Source organism: Papio anubis, chromosome 7 (genome assembly GCF_008728515.1).
Source record: "Papio anubis isolate 15944 chromosome 7, Panubis1.0, whole genome shotgun sequence".
Classification (NCBI taxonomy): domain Eukaryota; kingdom Metazoa; phylum Chordata; class Mammalia; order Primates; family Cercopithecidae; genus Papio; species Papio anubis.
The window spans coordinates 136,618,636-136,637,489 of record NC_044982.1 but is presented as its reverse complement, the minus strand read 5'-3'; the positions used below and the strand labels follow the sequence as shown (position 1 = coordinate 136,637,489).

The 18,854-nt window shown below is 39.3% G+C and overlaps 1 protein-coding gene across 4 annotated transcripts in view; it reads left to right on the top strand.

Moving 5' to 3' along the window:
* LOC116275845 (probable phospholipid-transporting ATPase IM) overlaps positions 1 to 18,854 on the top strand; it is a 152,803-nt gene that overhangs the window by 71,115 nt on the left and 62,834 nt on the right. For all 4 annotated transcript variants that reach the window (XM_031668701.1, XM_031668699.1, XM_031668698.1 and 1 more), the window contains one exon: positions 4,320 to 4,381. In XM_031668701.1, the coding sequence (XP_031524561.1) occupies positions 4,320 to 4,381 (62 nt within the window). The remainder of the gene's footprint in view (positions 1 to 4,319; positions 4,382 to 18,854) is intronic.

Genomic DNA, 18,854 nt, shown 5'->3' with positions numbered 1-18,854 from the left:
GTCTAAGCCAATGAGTTACAGGTTTATATTCCTAGCCCAAGTCACTCCTCTGAGCTCACACCTATATTTCCTGTTGCCTATTTTTAACCTATCTGTATCTTTAAAATGGTTTTCTTTTAGACAGCATATATAGTAGGGTAATAATTTTTAATAAAATCTGAAAATCTCTACCTTTCAATTGGAATATTTAACCTATTTATGTTAATATAATTATCATTATGATTAGGCCATCTATCATCTTGCTGTTGCTTTCTATATGCCCCATTGGCTCTTTGTTCTATTTTTCTCTGCCTACTTTTAGATTAATTGAGTATTTTTTTTTGTGATTCCATTTTATCTTTATTATTGGCTTAACAGACATACTTTTTCATGGTTGTTTTAGTCTGTAATAGTCTATCTCAAGTAATCCGGCTTCAGAACCCTGGCACTTACTCACCACACCCCTCTGTGCTAAGCTATGTGGATAATGCAAAAATGAAAGAGACACAGAAACTGAAGTTAAAAAAAGCTTAACATTCAATAGAGGGAGATGGGTCATGTACATGAATAACAATAATATGAGATAAAAATGGTGTGAAATTCATAATTTAAAAGAACCAAAGTGCTTTGGTTCTTTGAGGAAGGAAGATGACCTTCAGTAGCTAGATTGATAACAGAGGTGGGATATGTGAAAGAGAATTAGGGAAGACATTATGGAGAAAGTGGGAACCCGCTCCTGCTAAGAGTAGTTGAGTATGGTAAAGACATATGGGAAGATTTGTACTTATCAAGTTGGTTTATGTGATGTTTCCTCATAGTTATCTTACATATGATTTTTTGATAAATCAACAATTTGATGCAAGTCACTTTAAAATAGCACACATACACACAAATAATGTACTTGTCTTCATATATCATTTTTTAAAGAATACACAGGATACACTCTTCATTTCTTAATGAAATTTCTAGCCTATTTCATGGTTCACATTTTGACTATAACCTTTGAGGTTAGTTTTTTTTTTTTTTTTTTGAAACAGTCTCACTCTGTTACCCAGGCTGGAGTGCAGTGGCATGATCTTAGCTCACTGCACCTTCTGCCTCGCAGGTTCAAGCAATTCGCCTGCTTCAGCCTCCTGAGTAGCTGGGACTACAGGCATATGCTGCCACGCCTGGCTAATTTTTTGTGTTTTAGCAGAGATGGGGTTTCACTATGTTGGATTTTTTTTTTTTAATTTTAAATTTTTTTTTTTTGAGACGGAGTCTCGCTCTGTCACCCAAGCTGGAGTGCAGTGGTGCGACCTTGGCTCACTGCAACCTCTGCCTCCTGGGTTCAAGCAATTCTTCTGCCTCAGCCTCCTGAGTAGCTGGGACTATAGGCACGCACTACTACATCTGGCTAATTTTTTGTATTTTTAGTAGAGACGGGGTTTCACCGTGTTAGCCAAGATGGTCTCAATCTGACCTCGTGATCTGCCTGCCTTGGCCTCCCAAAGTCCTGGGATTACAGGCGTGAGCCACTGTGCCTGGCCCCGGATTTTTAACAAACACATAGGATCCATCCACACTGATGAGTAATATCACATTAAAGTGGTTAGCGTCGAATGTTCCTGGAGTTTACTGATTCCTGTGAGGTTGCCATTGTTCAAGGTACTTTGGGAGCTCTTCTTATAGAATTGTCTTCTGAAGGTCAGTGTACAAGGTAGTTGTATGACTTAATGGCTTCACAGCTTTGGAAACAAATGCTACTTCTCAGCCTAATCAAAAACCTTATCAACCAGACATGCTTTCTAAGAGTGGCTTTCTTATATTTCAAAACATAAGACATCTCATTATGTCTTTTCAAAGGACATAGAGCTCGATTCTCAAAGGATAGAGAACATTCTGGAGAACGGGCTATGAGCTCCAGAGGTAATTCTAAGAGAGGAAATTTCAACAATCATTTGAGCAATGGCATCTTTGGAGTAAATGTGTGGTTTTTCCATGTTATCTGATTTTTCAGGGAAATGGTACTCATTTAGATGTATGAGTTCCTACATATTGGCCTTAAAGGTCTTCATTATAGTCACACTTCATAGAAGAATAAATGGTAGAGTAGAAAGTATATTGGCTTTGGAGAAAGACACCTTACTACCCTACCACCTTACCTTACCATGTACTGACAGTTTGACATGAGGCAAATGACTTAACTTCTCAAACCTTTCCTTTTCTGTATAACATGGCCAATGACACCAGCACTGTTGGGAAGACAGAATGAGATGATATGGGTAAAGCATCAGGTATAGAACCTGACTCACAGGGAATACACAATGAATATAGCCCTCTACTCACTTTCTTTCCTGTGGAAGTTCCCCTCTATGACTTCATATTTATTTCTAGAGGAGAAATTGTCAATAATAGTCAGGCTGGGCTTGAAACTACCATTTCTAATCCTTCCAGGCTCCATCTACTCCAATATCAAGTCCTCTTGGTAAAACCTGAGCAGAAGTAGAAGTGGTTGCATCTCCCAGAGAGTGAACTGCTCAGCTTTTGGGGGATGAGCTGACTGGTCTTTTTCTGTGATGTTGAGCTGGTCAATTTAGGAGATTTACGTGACTAAACAAAAAGTCTCCTTTTGATTCCGTTGCAGTTAATGCTTGAATGTGCCTTCACTTTTGTGATGTTATGTGCCAGTTCATTAACTGGACACCTTCACCAGTCAGGGTCTTGGCAAAACACAGAAGTCACCCTGAAATTGGGTGGATTGGAGAGTTTAATAACGAAGGGATCATTTACAAAGGGTGTGGGCATGGAAAAGCAGCTATGACAGCAACATGGGTGGCAATACTACTAGAACTAAAGAGGCAAAGGAAGGAAGCAGTGACCAGACATGGAGATGTAGTTGAGGCCTGTTTGTAGCAGCTGTGGCCATCTGTGGAAGCAGCCATTGCTAACCCAGCTAGAAGAAAGCCAGGGGATAAATTCCCTCATTTCACTCTTCTCTGACCCTCGAATCTTCTGCCTGTACTGTCTGTTGGCCAAATCTTACCAGAAGTCAGAGGGCAACGACCACAGAGCCCAGCTTTTCATGGCACAGGGCAGAGTGAAGAATGCCATGTAGATATGGTGGAGGAGAGAATATTCAGCAACCCCTCCAAATTATGCACTCAGATCAAATAATGTTTCCATTTCTATTGTTCTACTGGTAGAAAGTTTTCATGTCAGTGGGTGACGTGACTTAATTTACTCCTTTACCAGTATTATAAACTATTTTTATGTTAACAAATGCTAAATAGCTTTGTTTTCTTATTTTTACTGGTAATATCTATTAACTTATACCTGCCATTCTGAGTTTGCACTGGGCATAGCATAATAGAAAGATTGGGATGGATTTGGGAATGCTGTAGGAAAAGGAAAAGAGCTGGTTGAAGCATTTTATATTTTGTGATTTTGACACAACATTTTGTATTTAAGAAAAAAAGAAATCATTCTGATGATTAAAATCTATGAAATCAAAGTTTCTGTCTCCTGAACAGACTACCCTATTCATCTGTGCATGTAGGCTAATTTGCTGAAATAACTGTATTATAGCCTATTACTAATGGTATTACCATTTTCTCTATATTACCTTTATTTCTCTTACAGCTACTACCTGATCATGACATTTCACATAGAAAGACTTACCTGAATGACTCCTAATTTATGAGCATAGTAGGGAGCTCTTAATAGATTCTTTCAAGCTATATAAGATACTTACATTACTGGAGTATACAATAAGAAATACAATCATTTGGACATAAATCACAAATCTGCACCAAATGTGTTTCAGTATTGGATTCTAATTTTTGTTTTAAATGCTCAGTACTTCATAAGATCACTGTTAACAATTAGAATTTCTGGAGAATAAAAATTCATGTTGTTACAAATAACTTCTTGACTTCAAAGAAATCCATAAAACAGAAAGAATGATGTTCTAATAAAGCATTGAGTACACATGGGAGAGAAATGGAAGTCCCATTCCTTGTTAAAGACATCAAAATTAATACATGGTTTTCTCTGAGACTATAAGGTACAGTAGAGAGCATATTGTCTTCTTAGAAGCAGCTAAACGTGTGCGGAGATTGGAAGAGTACGTGGCTAGCCCTGTTGTTTCATTGGTGACATCCAGAGTGTAATGTAGTGAGAAGGGTTTTGATTTAGATTTAGAACATGTAGAGCTGGGTTCACAGTAAGCCCAAACAGTGTCATCTTAGACCAATGACAGCACTGTTTAAGTGGATGAACTCAAAGTATTGCCAGTGTGCTTATTTGGGCTGACAAAGTACCTTGTAATGTATTTTCTCACAAACACTTTGATTTTTCAGTTTCGCCACAAGAGTGATAATCAAGTGAATAATCGGCAGTCTGAAGTGCTCATCGACAGCAAGTAAGACATACGTTCTTTGGGTTATTCTGAAAACTTCTAGGACCCTGAAACAGCTCTTGACAATTGGTGACATTCTCTTTTAATTAGATATATGATTCTTTTTGCCCTTTATTAAAAATTGAACTTTAATTCCATTTTATCTTCATGGCTTTCTTTTATGTTTAGCAAATGCTTCTGCTACCCACTCAACTTTGACTTCAGATTCCTTTGGAGTACCTTTTGTGGAACACAGACACCTCTTTGTCACTTTCCATTTCTAGATCCAATACTATTTAGAATTGGTGCATGTGGGGTTTTGTATGTGGCAGATGTTTCATGAGTGTGTGAATTATTTAATTTGGTAATTTCTGGGGAATATTGTAGAGAGACTTCTGACACGTTACTGTATCAAGTGATAGTGATAAGAATTTTGTATTCACTTGATAGTGGAATTTAGATGAGCCAACTACCATAGTACAAATTTTTCATTGCTTTTATATTCATCCATCGATGAAGAAAAAGTATTTTTGGGAACAGTACTAGAATCAGAAATGCTTTAAAAACACATGTGTTTATACACAAATGACAGCAAAAACACCTCCAGAAAACTTAGCAGAGGTAATTTTAAAACTTCTTTCCATAATTTCTTACTCTCTTTTTCACTGTCCACCTCCTTATTTTTTTGCTAATGATAACATGTGGCAAAGTAAATTTTAATGATGTACTTAAATCTGGCAGTCAATCACATCAGGCAATGATTTTGAATCATTTGTGTACTGTGAAGAATGTAATTTTTAAAGAGAAAATCATAAAACGAATTAACCATATGTGAGGGAAAATGCTAAAGATATCAAGAGGGGCTAGGTAGCCTAGGAAATCCATGGTGATATTGAAGTAATCTCTATAACTAAAATATTGACTGATTACTAATTACATAATGAATACCTACAGTTTTTCTTTTGACTTGTTTTAGAAAATGATATAAAAAGGACAGTGAAGAAAAATGATCTCAATCTAAAACCATAGTTTTAGAGACAGAGCCTTGGAAAGTGTGATCCTGGTGTGACATGGATAAGCCATAAAGCTGCCTGGACCCCCATGGTTCAATTCCAGGTTAACGGGTTTTGAATCGTTGCCACCACAGTGTGGTGTTAAAAGTATGCATTTTGCACTGAGAGACTTAAATATGAGTTTTGTCCGTCTCTGAATAATTCTGTGGTCTTGGGAAAGTTTTTAATCTCTGTAAGCATTGGATTTCTCCTCTGTAAGGTGGGGTTATAATGGGTTCTCTCCCATGGATGGAGTTGCTGTGAAGGTTAAAGGAGTTCTGTAAAACGCTTGGCCCAGTGTCTTGTGTGTTGTTAGCATTCTCCATGTAGTCTTGTTACTTCTTTAAAAGGCTCTTTAGAAGACAGAGTGTGTGTGGTTTTGGGTAGTACTGCTGCATATCTTGACTTTCTCAAGTCTGAAAGTTCTGACTAGGTATTAGATCTGATGTTAATACGTTCCTTTCCCAAGGAACATCTAATCATCAGTCTCATTACTTTGAAGTCTCATCTTATATAAAGTGTGTTAAAAGTAAATACACTTACATAGTGAATTTGAACTAATAACTCTAGCATATCTTTTATTGTCTCTCAAATTACCGGTCAAAATACCTGGATTGTGATAGATGTTGGGGCCTCTATTTGGAGGCCATGAGATTAATCCAGTAACTTAGATATTCAGAAATTTGATGACTATATGTCTCCCACACATAGTGGCTATCATTATCATTATCATTTGAAATAGTGTTAGTGTACTTTCTTGTGGTTTTATTTAGCTTTTTGTTAATTCCTTGTGAGATAGTATGTCTTTATAACTCAATATGGTGTGATGTTTTGAAAAGCATTGTCGCTGATCCTGTAAAGTTGAATTGAGAATGGAACGGAGTATTTTTTAGGATTCAGTGAAAAATCAGGCAAAAATGTCCATTTGAGAGATTACCCACAACCTTGAGCTCCCCTAGGGTAGGGGTCCTCTCTCTTGATGGTGTTTGTGTCCCTTGAGCCTACCACAGTATCTGTTGAATTTTCAAACTAAGCTGTAACAAGTGTCCTTGCAGAGAGGGCAACCTACAAGACGGGCTTGTTCTGTTAAATTTTGCTAAATCCCATCATTAGCCAATTCCAGTGCATAGGATGGTGGTTTCTGTAGAATGTGCTCAGGCTATGGAGACTGGCTTTTCACTTTTTGGATTTTGAGATACTGGGGAAATCAAATGGGCTTAGAGCTGAACTAGTACAAGGAGTGTTGAGTCCTGTGGAGTTGGTGGTTATGGAGGATAATGTTGGGGTTCTGTCCAGATCTCCCTGTCTTCCTGTACCCATCCCCAAGCACCCATGTATATTACTTCTAAGAGCTTGCACCTGCCACTTTCTTCATGGCATGGCCCTTGGGATGTTGGACCCGGTGACCAATTGGGGCAGGCGCGTGAAACAGCAGCTCCCCTGCCTCAGGTTGGACCAGCTCTGAGGTGTAATTTGCACTCCTGAGTGCCCCTCGAGCTTGGGCTGAGGACAGGACTTGCCTGCAATCATGTTCTTGCTTGGTTTCTTTCCCTTTCCTGTGTTGCTTCTCATCTCCCTTCCCAGTTTCTCCTAGAAATACTTTCTTAACAAACCACTTGCTTGTGGATACTCATCTTAGGATCTGCTTCCAGGGAAGCAGGTATAAGATAGTAAATGCGTAATTAAGCCCATGGCAATATTAAGAGAAAATATTTTAAAAGTGTTTTGGCCCTATCCTTGGCATCTGTGGGCCACAATTCAGGAATAAAGTAAAATGGCTGGAGGGGATCAGGGCCCTGGGAGTCCAGGTGTTACTGGGGTGGGTGTCACATTGGGTTGGGCACTGCCAGGTGCTCGTGGCTTCGCTTGTGTATTCCTGGCAGAAGGTCTTGGACTTAAGGTCTTCAAACTAGGGCAGGAGCCATTGGCATGTCCTGGAAGGAGGCAGGGTATAGTCGGCTTTGGAGAGGAGGACCCTAAAGGGAAGAAAGTGGGATGAAAGTAGCAGTCAGGAAATCTGGGTCTTTGTAAGTGATTACTGTGTGACTTTGGGCAGTTGATTTTCCTTCTGGGCTTCAGGTACCCCTTCTCCTGTGATCAGGAGCCAGGAAGGTGGGTGGCTACATTCAGATTCAACACGTTTATTGAGCAACTACTATGTGTTCGCCCCAGTGCTCCTACACTTAAGTCTCATAAAACCCTAAGGTGTGGGTAATAGTGCCCCAATTTTAAAGATGAGGAGATTAAGGCCCCGAAGGGATGACCATCCCAGGGTTTCATGGCAGGTAAGAATCTACATTAGAGTTCTATCCATTCATGATGCAATGTGTCAAGTGTGGACTTTGTGGTCTGATCAAGTCTTCTCTATTTATTTTATGTTTGAAGGGCTTTGTATATAATCATAGAAATATAAACATCATTATGTAATATATATGTAGTTTACCTATATGTTAATATACATATGCAAATACACACATACATCCACACTTTCAGTGCCTGGAGCATTACTCATTAACATTCTTAGCACCAAGTGAATTATAATGTAAACTTCAGCCACGGTATAATTATGGAAGTCAAACCCTTCCCTTTTAACCTTCCTTTACAATTTCACTTTTTTGGTTTTCTTACTCTATTCCTTTCAAATCAGGATAAATCTTCTGCCTTTGCAAACTGTTGTAATATGTGAAAGTGCTTAAGAAATGGGTGTTCTTTTAGCTTTTGGTAAAATCTTTTGATGACTTTTGTTTTAAAAGTAAGTAGCGGTGGCATGATTCCTTATTGTAGAAGTTAACGTGACTGCTGCACAAGAAGTGCACATTCTCAGCCCTAGGCTACAAGATACTGTTGGCGAGTCTGCGAGTACCAATGCATACTTAAATGTTTCGTAAGAGGATGTTTCCTCAAGTCATACTAACTATTCCTGGCTACCATGGGAGCAACTGTGCAGATGAGGGGCAAGTGAGAGGGATCCTGAAAGTTCCTGCAGAGGTCACCTAATCCCATGCTCCTCAAACTGGACATCATATTAGAATCACTTGGGGGAGTTAAAAAATACCCACATCCCATTTACAGCCCAGAGCAATTAAATGAGGGTCTTGGAGATGAGGCCTTGGTGTTTCTTAAAGTTTCCAAGATGAGTCTAATGTACAGACAGGTTTGTGAGCCTCTAATTGAAGCCATGTCTCTACCCATATCTGTCTGTTTATACTTACATTTTATGTCTGATTTTAAAAGACACTCAATGGCCAGGTGTGGTGGCTCATGCCTGTAATCCCAGAACTTTGGGAGGCTGAGAAGGTGGATAACCTGAGGTCAGGAGTTCGAGACCAGCCTGACCAACATGGTGAAAACCCATCTCTACCAAAAATACAAAAATTAGCTGGGCATGGTGTCAGGCACTGGTAATCTCAGCTACCCAGGAGGATGAGGCAGGAGAATCATTTGAACCCGGAGGGGGAGGTTGCAGTGGGCCAAGATCGTGCCATTTGCACTCCAGCCTGGGCGTTTTTTTTTTTTTTTTTTTTTTTAGATTAAAAAAAAAAAGACACTCGAGGAAAGGAATTCCGTTTAATCCAAAATGGTAAGCATCTATACACCATTGGTGGGAATGTAAATTACTCAACCACTGTGGAAAGCAGTGTGGATATTTCTCAAAGAACCTAGAACAGGACTACTATTTGACCCAGCAATTTCATTAGTGGGTATACACCCAATGGAAAATAAATCATTCTACCATAAAGACACATGCACACATATGCTCATTGCAGTGCTGTTCACAATAGCAAAGACATGGAATCTTCCTAAATGCCCATCAATAATGGACTGGATGAAGAAAATGTGGTGTATATACACCAAGGAGTACCACATAGCCATAAAGAAGAACAAAATCATGTTCTCTGCAGCAACATGGATGCTGCTGTAGGGTATTATCCTAAGTAAATTAACACAGGAACAGAAAACCAAATACCACATGTTCTCACTTATAACTGGGGGCTAGTTATTGAGTACACATGAATATAAAGATGGGAACAATAAACATTGTGAACTACTAGAGAAAGGAGAAGGGGAGCAGGACAGGGATTGGAAAACTACCTATCGAGTACTATGCTCACTACCTGAGTGGTAGGATCATCTGTATCCTAAACCTCAGCATCACACAATTTTCCCATGTAACAATCCTGCGCATGTATCCCCTGAATCTAAAACAAAAGTTAAAATTATTAAAAAATAAAATAAAATGATAAGCATAGTTTTTCACATAATAAATATTTTAAAAAGCCGAGGATTCTCTGTTCGTTCTTCCAGGGTGCTACCACCCCTTCTTTGTGTCATTATTAACAAATAGAGTCTGTATCACTTCTTAACATTTTTACTTCTCCAACGTCTTCTAAACTTAACATTTTGCATTAGAACAGTCTGAGATCAGATGCTTCAGTGCAATTACCCTTCATTTAGTCGGGATATTTCCCTGACACTTTTAGATTTTAAATTGTACTTGACTATAAGCTTTTTGTGCAGCGTTCTACCTTATACTTTCCTGCACATTGATAAACTTTGCTTAAATCTCTGAAGCTCTCGTAGGCCTGTTTCCATCAATCTTATTCATTTTTGGAAACTGTGTGTATTATGGGGAAAGGAAGGAGCTTGCTTTTACTACTGTGGAGTATTGTCTCTGCACTTTCCAAGTCTGGTATTTCCAGAAGCTGCATAATTACATAAACATACTCTTTCAGTAGGAACAACTTGTTTAATCAACTTTTCTAGTTTAACTGAGTGATGACTCCCATTGGATATTAGGATTTAAAATTCTGTTTCATTTTTTCTTTGGTGTATACTTTTTTCCTTTATAAAAGCAGCATATATTCATTAAGAGAAATTTAGAAAACAAGAAAAAGTGGAAGGAAGAAAATAACTTTCATTCTTCCACTATCCAAAGTAATTATGGTTACTATTTTCTTATATTTCCTCTCTGTCTTTTTTTCTATGCCAAGATTTCTTATAATTATGTATTTACATTTTTATCTTTCTGCTTTTACTTTACATCATATCATTATGATTTCTTATTTCTTTATACATATGATTTTTAGGGGCTATATAACATTCTATCCAGTGCATATCTCACAATTCACATACCATTTCTCTGTTTGGCGTTTAGTTTGTTTTCAATTTTAAAATATAATTTATGTATCTTTCTTGATCTAGAACCAGAAATACCATTTGACCCAGCAATTCCATTACTGGATATTTACCCAAAGTATTATAAGTCATTCTACCCTAAAGACACATGCACACATGTTTATTGCAGCACTATTTACAGTAGCAAAAACTTGGAACCAACCCAAATGCCCATCAATGATAGATTGGATAAAGAAAATATGGCACATATATGCCATGGAATACTATGCAGCCATAAAAAAGAATGAGTTCATGTCCTTTGAGGGACATGGATGAAGCTGGAAGCCATCATTCTCAGCAAACTAACACAGGAACAGAAAACCAAACACCACATATTCTCACTCATAAGTGGGAGTTGAACAATGAGAACACAAGGACATAGGGAGGGGAATATCACATACCAGGGCCTGTCAATGGGGGGCAGTGGGTAAGGGGCAAGGTGCGGGAGAGCATTAGAACAAATACCTAATGCCTGCGGGCTTAAAAACTAGATAACGAGTTTATAGGTGCAGCAAACCACCATGGCACATGTATACCTATGTAAAAAACCTGCACACGTATCCCAGAACTTAAAGTAAAATTTAAAAAAATAAACATTTGTTGACTTAAAAATGTATAATACATGTAAATCCCCAAACAGTAACAATTGAAAACAATTTGAATATATTACAATAATTACATATAATTAACTATATAGCATTTAAAAGTAAAGTATATAAAGTAGTAGTTCTGGTCTGTAGCATCTTGATAGCAAATTTGGGTATTGATTCAGAGGGGTGGCTAGCAGATCCTTCAGGCAGCTAGGAAGGACCTATTCCCACTTTCCTTGTACTTCCAGGTTAGAGGCATGTAGACCTATGGTCAAGAGATTTATAATTTGTTACTGTATTCTTGGAAACAACGTACCCAGGAAGGTGGTGGTAGGGGGGTGGATATATACGATATTGCCTTCTGGTGGATTTTATCCAGTGTGTCAGTCTTGGGTAAGAGTGAATTATTACTCTTATTAAATATTCTCTTACTTTTTCTATTTGAGCACTTGTAACAAAAAAACCCAAAGATCATTGAACTCAGTGTATTTGCAGCTGACACACATTTTGTGTGTGTGTGTGTGCATCTTGTAAGGGGGAGAGTGAGATCTTGTTGATCACATGGGATAATTAATGTACCCTCAATTGAGTTATTCCATTTCAATTATGGGCTTAAAATTAGAGTGGTTAAACGCAAGGCACAGGACCAACTGCCTGAGTCTTTTATCTCTAGCCCACCCAGATTATGTATACATTATGAGGGTACCATTGGGGCTAGGGGAAAGGTATTTTGGGTCTATAGGAACAGACTTGCAGATTTGAAAGGAGATTTTGAGCAGAAAAACTTGATTCTTTTTTTAAAAACAATATTAATAAAACACACTTTTATGGGTGTAACAGTGACACCCATAACAGTGAGTTCAGAAGCAAGCTAACAAGAGTGGTCTCAGTGCTTTTTGAACTCAGTGAAGTGGTTTAAAAATTAATATTCAACTCACAGTAATACTGCTTCAAAAACAATTTTGTCTTCAATAAGTTAATTTCAGTTTCTTAAGTCTTGGACTGATCATTTCTTGGGCAGTTTCTGGTTCTCAGCTTTGCAGATGGAAGGGTTCCTTTGCCAATGGGCTGGTTTCTGTATGTGAGCCGTGACATTATTGTAGTTCTTTTAAATGATTTTCCACTGTAATCAGTTATTATATTGCATGAATACAATTTTTAAGGATTGAATTTCTAAATGGTGACTATTTTCCCAAATGAGGTGCATCTTGACATAACAGGAAATTATAACACTTTCAAAACTCTGCACATGGGTTTTCAGTGGCATCTCTTAATTTCTTTTTAAAGTTTATGTGACCCAGATGTTAGCTGTTCTCTTTTTCTCTTCTTAAAGCTCCTTCAAAGAGCCCTCTCCCATAAAAGGCTTAGAGGGCAAGGTAGAGTTGACTGAAGAATCTGTGGGGGAGAAACTTGAGGAGCTTTATTTCTTATACTCCTTAGTATGAAATCCTGTTTCAACATTTTTCTTCACCAAAGTTCTCCTCCTCAGTTTTTGACCTTTTTAATGTCTCCTTCCCCCATTCTGTGCTCAGGGTAGCTGGCTCTATTCTCCCCTCTCTCGGTGTCTAGGGCACCAATCAATTAGCTCTTCAATGACTGACCTTTGCTGGGGGGCCAATTCTATCAAAGGTTATTCTGAGACAATGACATCCCTGCCACCAGCCTCCCAAAACTGGTATTAGCCATCCCCACCTCATATGTGTGCACCCAAAGCACCCAGTGCACCTGGAGTACCTCATGCTTCCCTGCACCTATTGCTGTCAAATAAGAGTCTGTTTATTTGTTCATCTCTTCCCCTAGACCCCAGACTCCTTGAGGGCAGTGACATGGGTCCTAATAGTCCATGTGTCCATAGCACCTAGCACAGTGGCTGGTACTCAGAAGTGTTTCTTAAATATGGGATGGATGGGTAGGTGGATGGATGGATGGATGAAAACCATGAATCCCTGCTGCTACTCTCAATGCTCCTATAAAACCTCTATCATATCCCTGAGGATGCCCTAGCACATGCTGATTGACACTGAGCCAACTGGATTATCGGAATGAAATTCGTCCTGTTACCAATAGAGCCTCTTAAATCTCCACTGCTGTTTGTGTGCTCTCCTCCATGAAGCCCTCTCCAAACTCAATTCCACTTCTCAATACTTAACTTTTCTTCTTTCCCCCTGCAACTCCATCATACTGGACTGAACACTGGACATTAAGCAAATTTAAAATCCAGTTAGTGTTTATTGTGAAGGAATGCCAAGATTATGGAAAATATACTTTACTGCACCATAGACAGTAAGTTCTCACTTAACATCATGGATAGGTTCTTGAAAACTATGACTTTACGTGTAATGAAACGTAACAAAATCAAGTTTTTTCTCACCTATACTATAATAAAAGACTTTGAACTCAACAACGTTATTTGAGGACCTGCTGTATGTTTTTTCACTTAAAGTCACAGTTTCCAAGAACCTATCAGCAATGTTAAGTGAGGACTTACCATATTCTCCATTAGAAAATACCATCAACTTTCTTCACATCTTGAAAATCTATTCTTTCTCCATCATTAGAATCCATTACCTTCCTTCTTCAATATTCAGTATCACTCTCAATTATATTTCCCAGTCTTCCTCATCTCACAGCTCTTCCACAATACCACTGCCAGAGTCTTCTTTCCATATGTTGCCGATGATGTTACTTTTTACAGTAACCCAAATTTCCCAGGTCCGTTTGAGTCCTTAGATCTAATTTAGACATCATTACTCTTACTTTCTATGCTGTCTACTTCTATCTTTTCCTTTTCCTTCCAGTATTGCACATCTAATTCTTATCAAAGATCAGTAAGTAGAGAGAATTAGAAAGTGCCTAACATGGAATAAGGAAATAGATCTCAGTTTTTTAGAAAACTGGTCAAGTTTAAAAACGTTCCAGTGCTCCTGAGTTATAGCTTCAAAGCACCATTCCCAACCAGGTTCCCAAAACCTACCAAGGTTTTTTACCACTCAGCATTGTTTCATCTACAGAGCCTGTATACTGACAAGAACTTTTGAGAGCTGTACGTTCCTAATGAGATGAGTCATTTTGCTCCGCACCTTACCCAGAAGTAAAAACAACAAAATGTGAGAGTATCCTGGCAATTCTACAGATAAACCTATCCTGTACCATATACATATGATTGCATTATATTTGGGGAAAACATTATATCTTATTAAACTCTGTATCCTCAGCATATTGTAGGTTGGTGCAAAAGTAATTGTGGAATCACTTTTACTTTTGCACCAACCTAATAGCATTCTGCCTGACACAGAGTAGGCAGAGAATAAGTGTCTACTGAGTGAAAGAATGAACAAATGAACAAATATAGACCCTCTCAAGTAAAAACTAAAAACAAGTGAATATTAGTCTTCTAGGGCTGCTATAACATGTCACCACAAACCATGTGGCTTAAAAACAAACCATCACGAACCAACTGCTTTAAAACAACTTTGACTGGGCGCGGTGGCTCACGCCTGTAATCCCAGCACTTTGGGAGGCTGAGGCAGGTGGATCATGAGGTCAGGAGATCGAGACCATCCTGGCCAACACGGTGAAACCCCGTCTCTACTAAAATACAAAGAATTAGCCAGGCTTGGTGGCGCGCACCTGTAGTCCCAGCTACTTGGGAGGCTGAGGCAAGAGAATCGCTTGAACCCAGGAGGTGGAGGTTGCAGTGAGCCAAGATCACACCACTGCACTCCAGCCTGGCAACACAGCAAGACTGCATGTAAAACAAAAAAACAAAAAAAACCAAAAAAACCCCCAAAAACAAACAAAGAAAAAACTAACAAAAAAGCCCGGCAGAACTTTATTCTCTTGCAGTTCTTTAGGCAAGAAGTCCAAAATCAAAGTGTTAGCAAGGCTGTAAACCCTCTGGAGACTCTAAGGGAGAATCTGTTCCAGGCCTCTCTGCTAGCTTCTGATAGCTTTAAGCATTCCTTGGCTTGTGGCTATGTAATTCCAATCTCTGCCTCCACCTGCACATAAGCTTCTTTTCTGTGTCTCTTCTTTCCTTCTCTTCTCTCGTAAAGACACTTGTGGTTGGGTTTAGAGTCCACCCTAATCCAAGATGATCTTACCTCAAGATCTTTAATTTAATTATGTCTGCTAAGAGCCTTTTTCCAACTAAGATCATATTCACAGATTCTGTTGCAAATACCTTTGTACTATTCAACCATAACAGTAGGATGTAGTATAAAATAATCTCAATTATTTTTAAAAAGGAATATTGTGTAGAGAAGCAGAGAGGAAAAAGAAGAGGAGGAAGCAAAGATGGAGGAGAGGGAATCATAAAATGCACCCACAAATTAATTGTAGTTAACTCTGATCTCGGTAGCAAGATCAAGGGCGATTTCTATGTTTTGTTTGTACTCTTCCAAGTTTTCTTAATTTACTACTGACACCAATTAAAAATGCATGGAAGAAATTAACCCATTGAAATCATGTCAGGAAGTGTAAAGCAAAATGCCCCTGTAGTAAAAATTTGCTGGGAGGAAAAATTGATGAGAAATAGCCAACAAATGCTGTTAAAACATTTGTTTGGTTTGGTAGAGACAACCTTTGAGCTCTGAATGAAACCAAATTTCTTCACTATAATATTTTGATCTCTTTTAGCTTTCAGATTTTAAGATCCTAAGAAAACTTTAGATTTTTAAAATTAATGTTCTAACATCTCCGAGGCCTTTGTGGTTGAGGTTTGAGTTTGTTTGTTTGTTTGTTTTTTCAAAAGAAATTCTGGATCTCCTCCCGATAACAACTGAGAAAAGATGCATAAACCTATTTTTTTTTGAAAAGAGAAAGAAAAGAGTTTTAAATGGCACATAGAACTTGGTGTATCTTTAACTTCCATTATCATCTAAGATAAATGCATCCTGGTTACAAAAGACCCTGCTATTTTGGTGATTCGCTGCAATAGATTTGAGTTCAGAGCTGAGAGAGAATCAAACTACTTTGTGTAATAAGGGGGAGGTGAGAGAGTGGGGAGAGCATTGGAGAACCCAGGAAGAGGTCAGGCCATAGAGGATGACTAGGTCTTTACAGGCTTGTTGAAGAGGGAGGCTAAGAATATGCTGGATGAAAAACGAGCCCAAATCCACCATCTCCTGTCCCTCCAGCTATGTGCTCTGGTGCAATGTGGTCCATCACAAGTACCATCTTCATATGCAGGCTGTTCATTGTAAGACTCTTGGGCAGCACGGCAGTGAGAACCTCTGTTGTCTTTCTACCCCATAAGGCAGGAAGGTGTTGGGAAAAGTCTACTAGCCTGGTGTCAGGAGGCTGCGATTCAGTCCTGCTCTGCCATGAACTGGCTACATGACTGAGGACCAAGGACTTGAGTTTTCTCATCTATGAAACAAAGATATTGGATACCAGTCATTTTCAAACATTTCTTTTTCCAATAAGCAGAACCCTTTTCAAATGAAATCTTATGTACAGTGCAGTTGCTCAGAGCGGGTGCCCTCGGCTGCCCTCTCACCCTTTGTGGTAGATCTTGAGGATCCCCCACAAGCATCACAGCACTGGATGGCACCTCTGCACATGAGGTCTGAGGACCGCCTGCATCTGAATCACCCAGGTGCAGATTCCTGGGCTCTTTCCCAGACCTCTTGAATTAAACTTTTTGGTCTGGGACTGAGGACTGTATTTTTTAATGAGCACTTCATGGAATTCTCATGTACATTGAAGTTTGAGTACCATTGGGCCAGATATTTCAAGGTCCCTCTTAAGGTTTAAGTACTGTGACTCTGTGATCCTCTTCAACTTTGGTGTAATGGTGAGGAGCCAAAGAATGGAAGTCAGTGACTCCACCTGGTAAAAAGATTTAACAGAAAATGGGAGATTGGAAGTATGAGGATGGATTTGATGGTAATAGTAATAGAGATGACAGTGGAACAGGAGGGTAGGATATAAAAGTTACAAAATGGATTGGGTAAGAAAGAAGAACTTTAATCATAGAGTCTTCCAACAATGAAGATAAATCATATTCCAGATGGAAGAAATTGTAGCAGAAGGTGTCAGGAGACAATTCAAAGCATGAGGCTACTAGGGTAATGTCCTGACCATATTCCCACCATCTTTGTTTGTCTTGATAATAGCAGTCTATTGTATCACGGCACATAGTGTCATAATGGTGTCCTTAGCTTTCGTTTACTTGCCAATCTTTATGGAGTGCATCCTGTGTGCCAGGCATTGAGCTAGATTCTGCAAATACAGGTCAACCCAAACAGATATGTTCTGTGCAATCACAGAGCTTAGTATCTGGTCAGGGAAGTAGGCAATAAAATAGCCATGCTAAGTAGTGTATAATTACAAACCAAGGCAAGTGCTGCTAAGGAAAAGAGTGTGGTTCTAAAGAAAGGTATTTTTTGTGGGGGTTGGTAGAGGTGAGGTGAAGCAGTTTAGGAATGGGTTCTTTAAGGGAGTAGTACATTTGAGCTGAAAACATAATGATGACTAGGAGTTAACTAGGCAAAGGTGGTGATAGGAGTGGGAGCAATGGGATGAGAAGAATTCCAGACAGAGGGAAATCATGTGCAAAGGTCCTGTGGAGGGGAAGGAGGATGGTGATTATGAGGGACTGATTGACAGAAGTCCAGAGAATAAGGCGGAGAGAACAGCAGCAGCAGACAGGGCTGGAGAAGCCATCAGAGGCCAGACCCTTCAGGGTCTTCAAGCCTACATTAAGAGTTTGGGTCTTTATTCTCGTAACAGAGGGATAGTGTGGAAGGATTTGTCTTTGGAAAATCTCATACTTGCTGCATGGGAAGAAGCTAATGCAGAGGGGTCAAGATAGATATGGAGAGAGGTTAATTGCCTATTGCTATACTTGTCTGTCTGTCTGTATTACTGCTGTGACTTACTTGAGGCTGAAGCAATCTCCATATTCCCATGTAGGTAATATGCAATAATTACATGATAGTGGGCAAAATGCACTAAAGTGAATTAAATAAAGCCTGTTGGAGCAAAAGCAGAATATAGTTTAGACTCCTCTTTTCTTCCCTGCAACTAATATGGGGCAAGGAGAAGTATTCATATATTATGTGTTTGTGCACATTGCTGCACGTGAGAGTGTGAGGTCCTTGGATACCAAGCCCATCTTTACCCTAGTGTTCTGTGTTACTGGGAGTCTCTTGGGCACTGCTGGAAATTAACATGTATGGGACAGTGTCTGACAGTTAAGGAAAGGGGAGGGTTTAGGTCTGCCTGGACTTCATTTCTTAATTAGCAGAGCTCAAGATACGATTTGAAGCAATGCTTACTGTTTCATTCGCAGCTGCCCCCAGGTTGCAGCACGTTGGGCAAGCCAAAATGTGACAGGCAGCCCTAGACACCCGGTGGAGAAGCAGGAATAGACTTGCTGGGGTTTGCGGTGGACATTTCCCTCACAGAGGCACTTTTTGAATTGCCTGGATGACGAAGAGTGTTCACCCAGCTGGCCTCAGCTGGTTACCTTGCCCCTTTCCAGGCATTTGTGTACTTACATGCTTTCCCCTTTCACACTGATAAATTTAAGGCTTTATTTTCAAATCAAATGCTCGTCTGGCTGGCTGCCTCAGAAATCACATGTGGAGCGCTGAGAGACCCAGGCAGGGGATGGTACCCTTGGTTTTGGAGAGTAGGTCTGGAAACCATATGAACTGTAAATAGTTTCAAAAT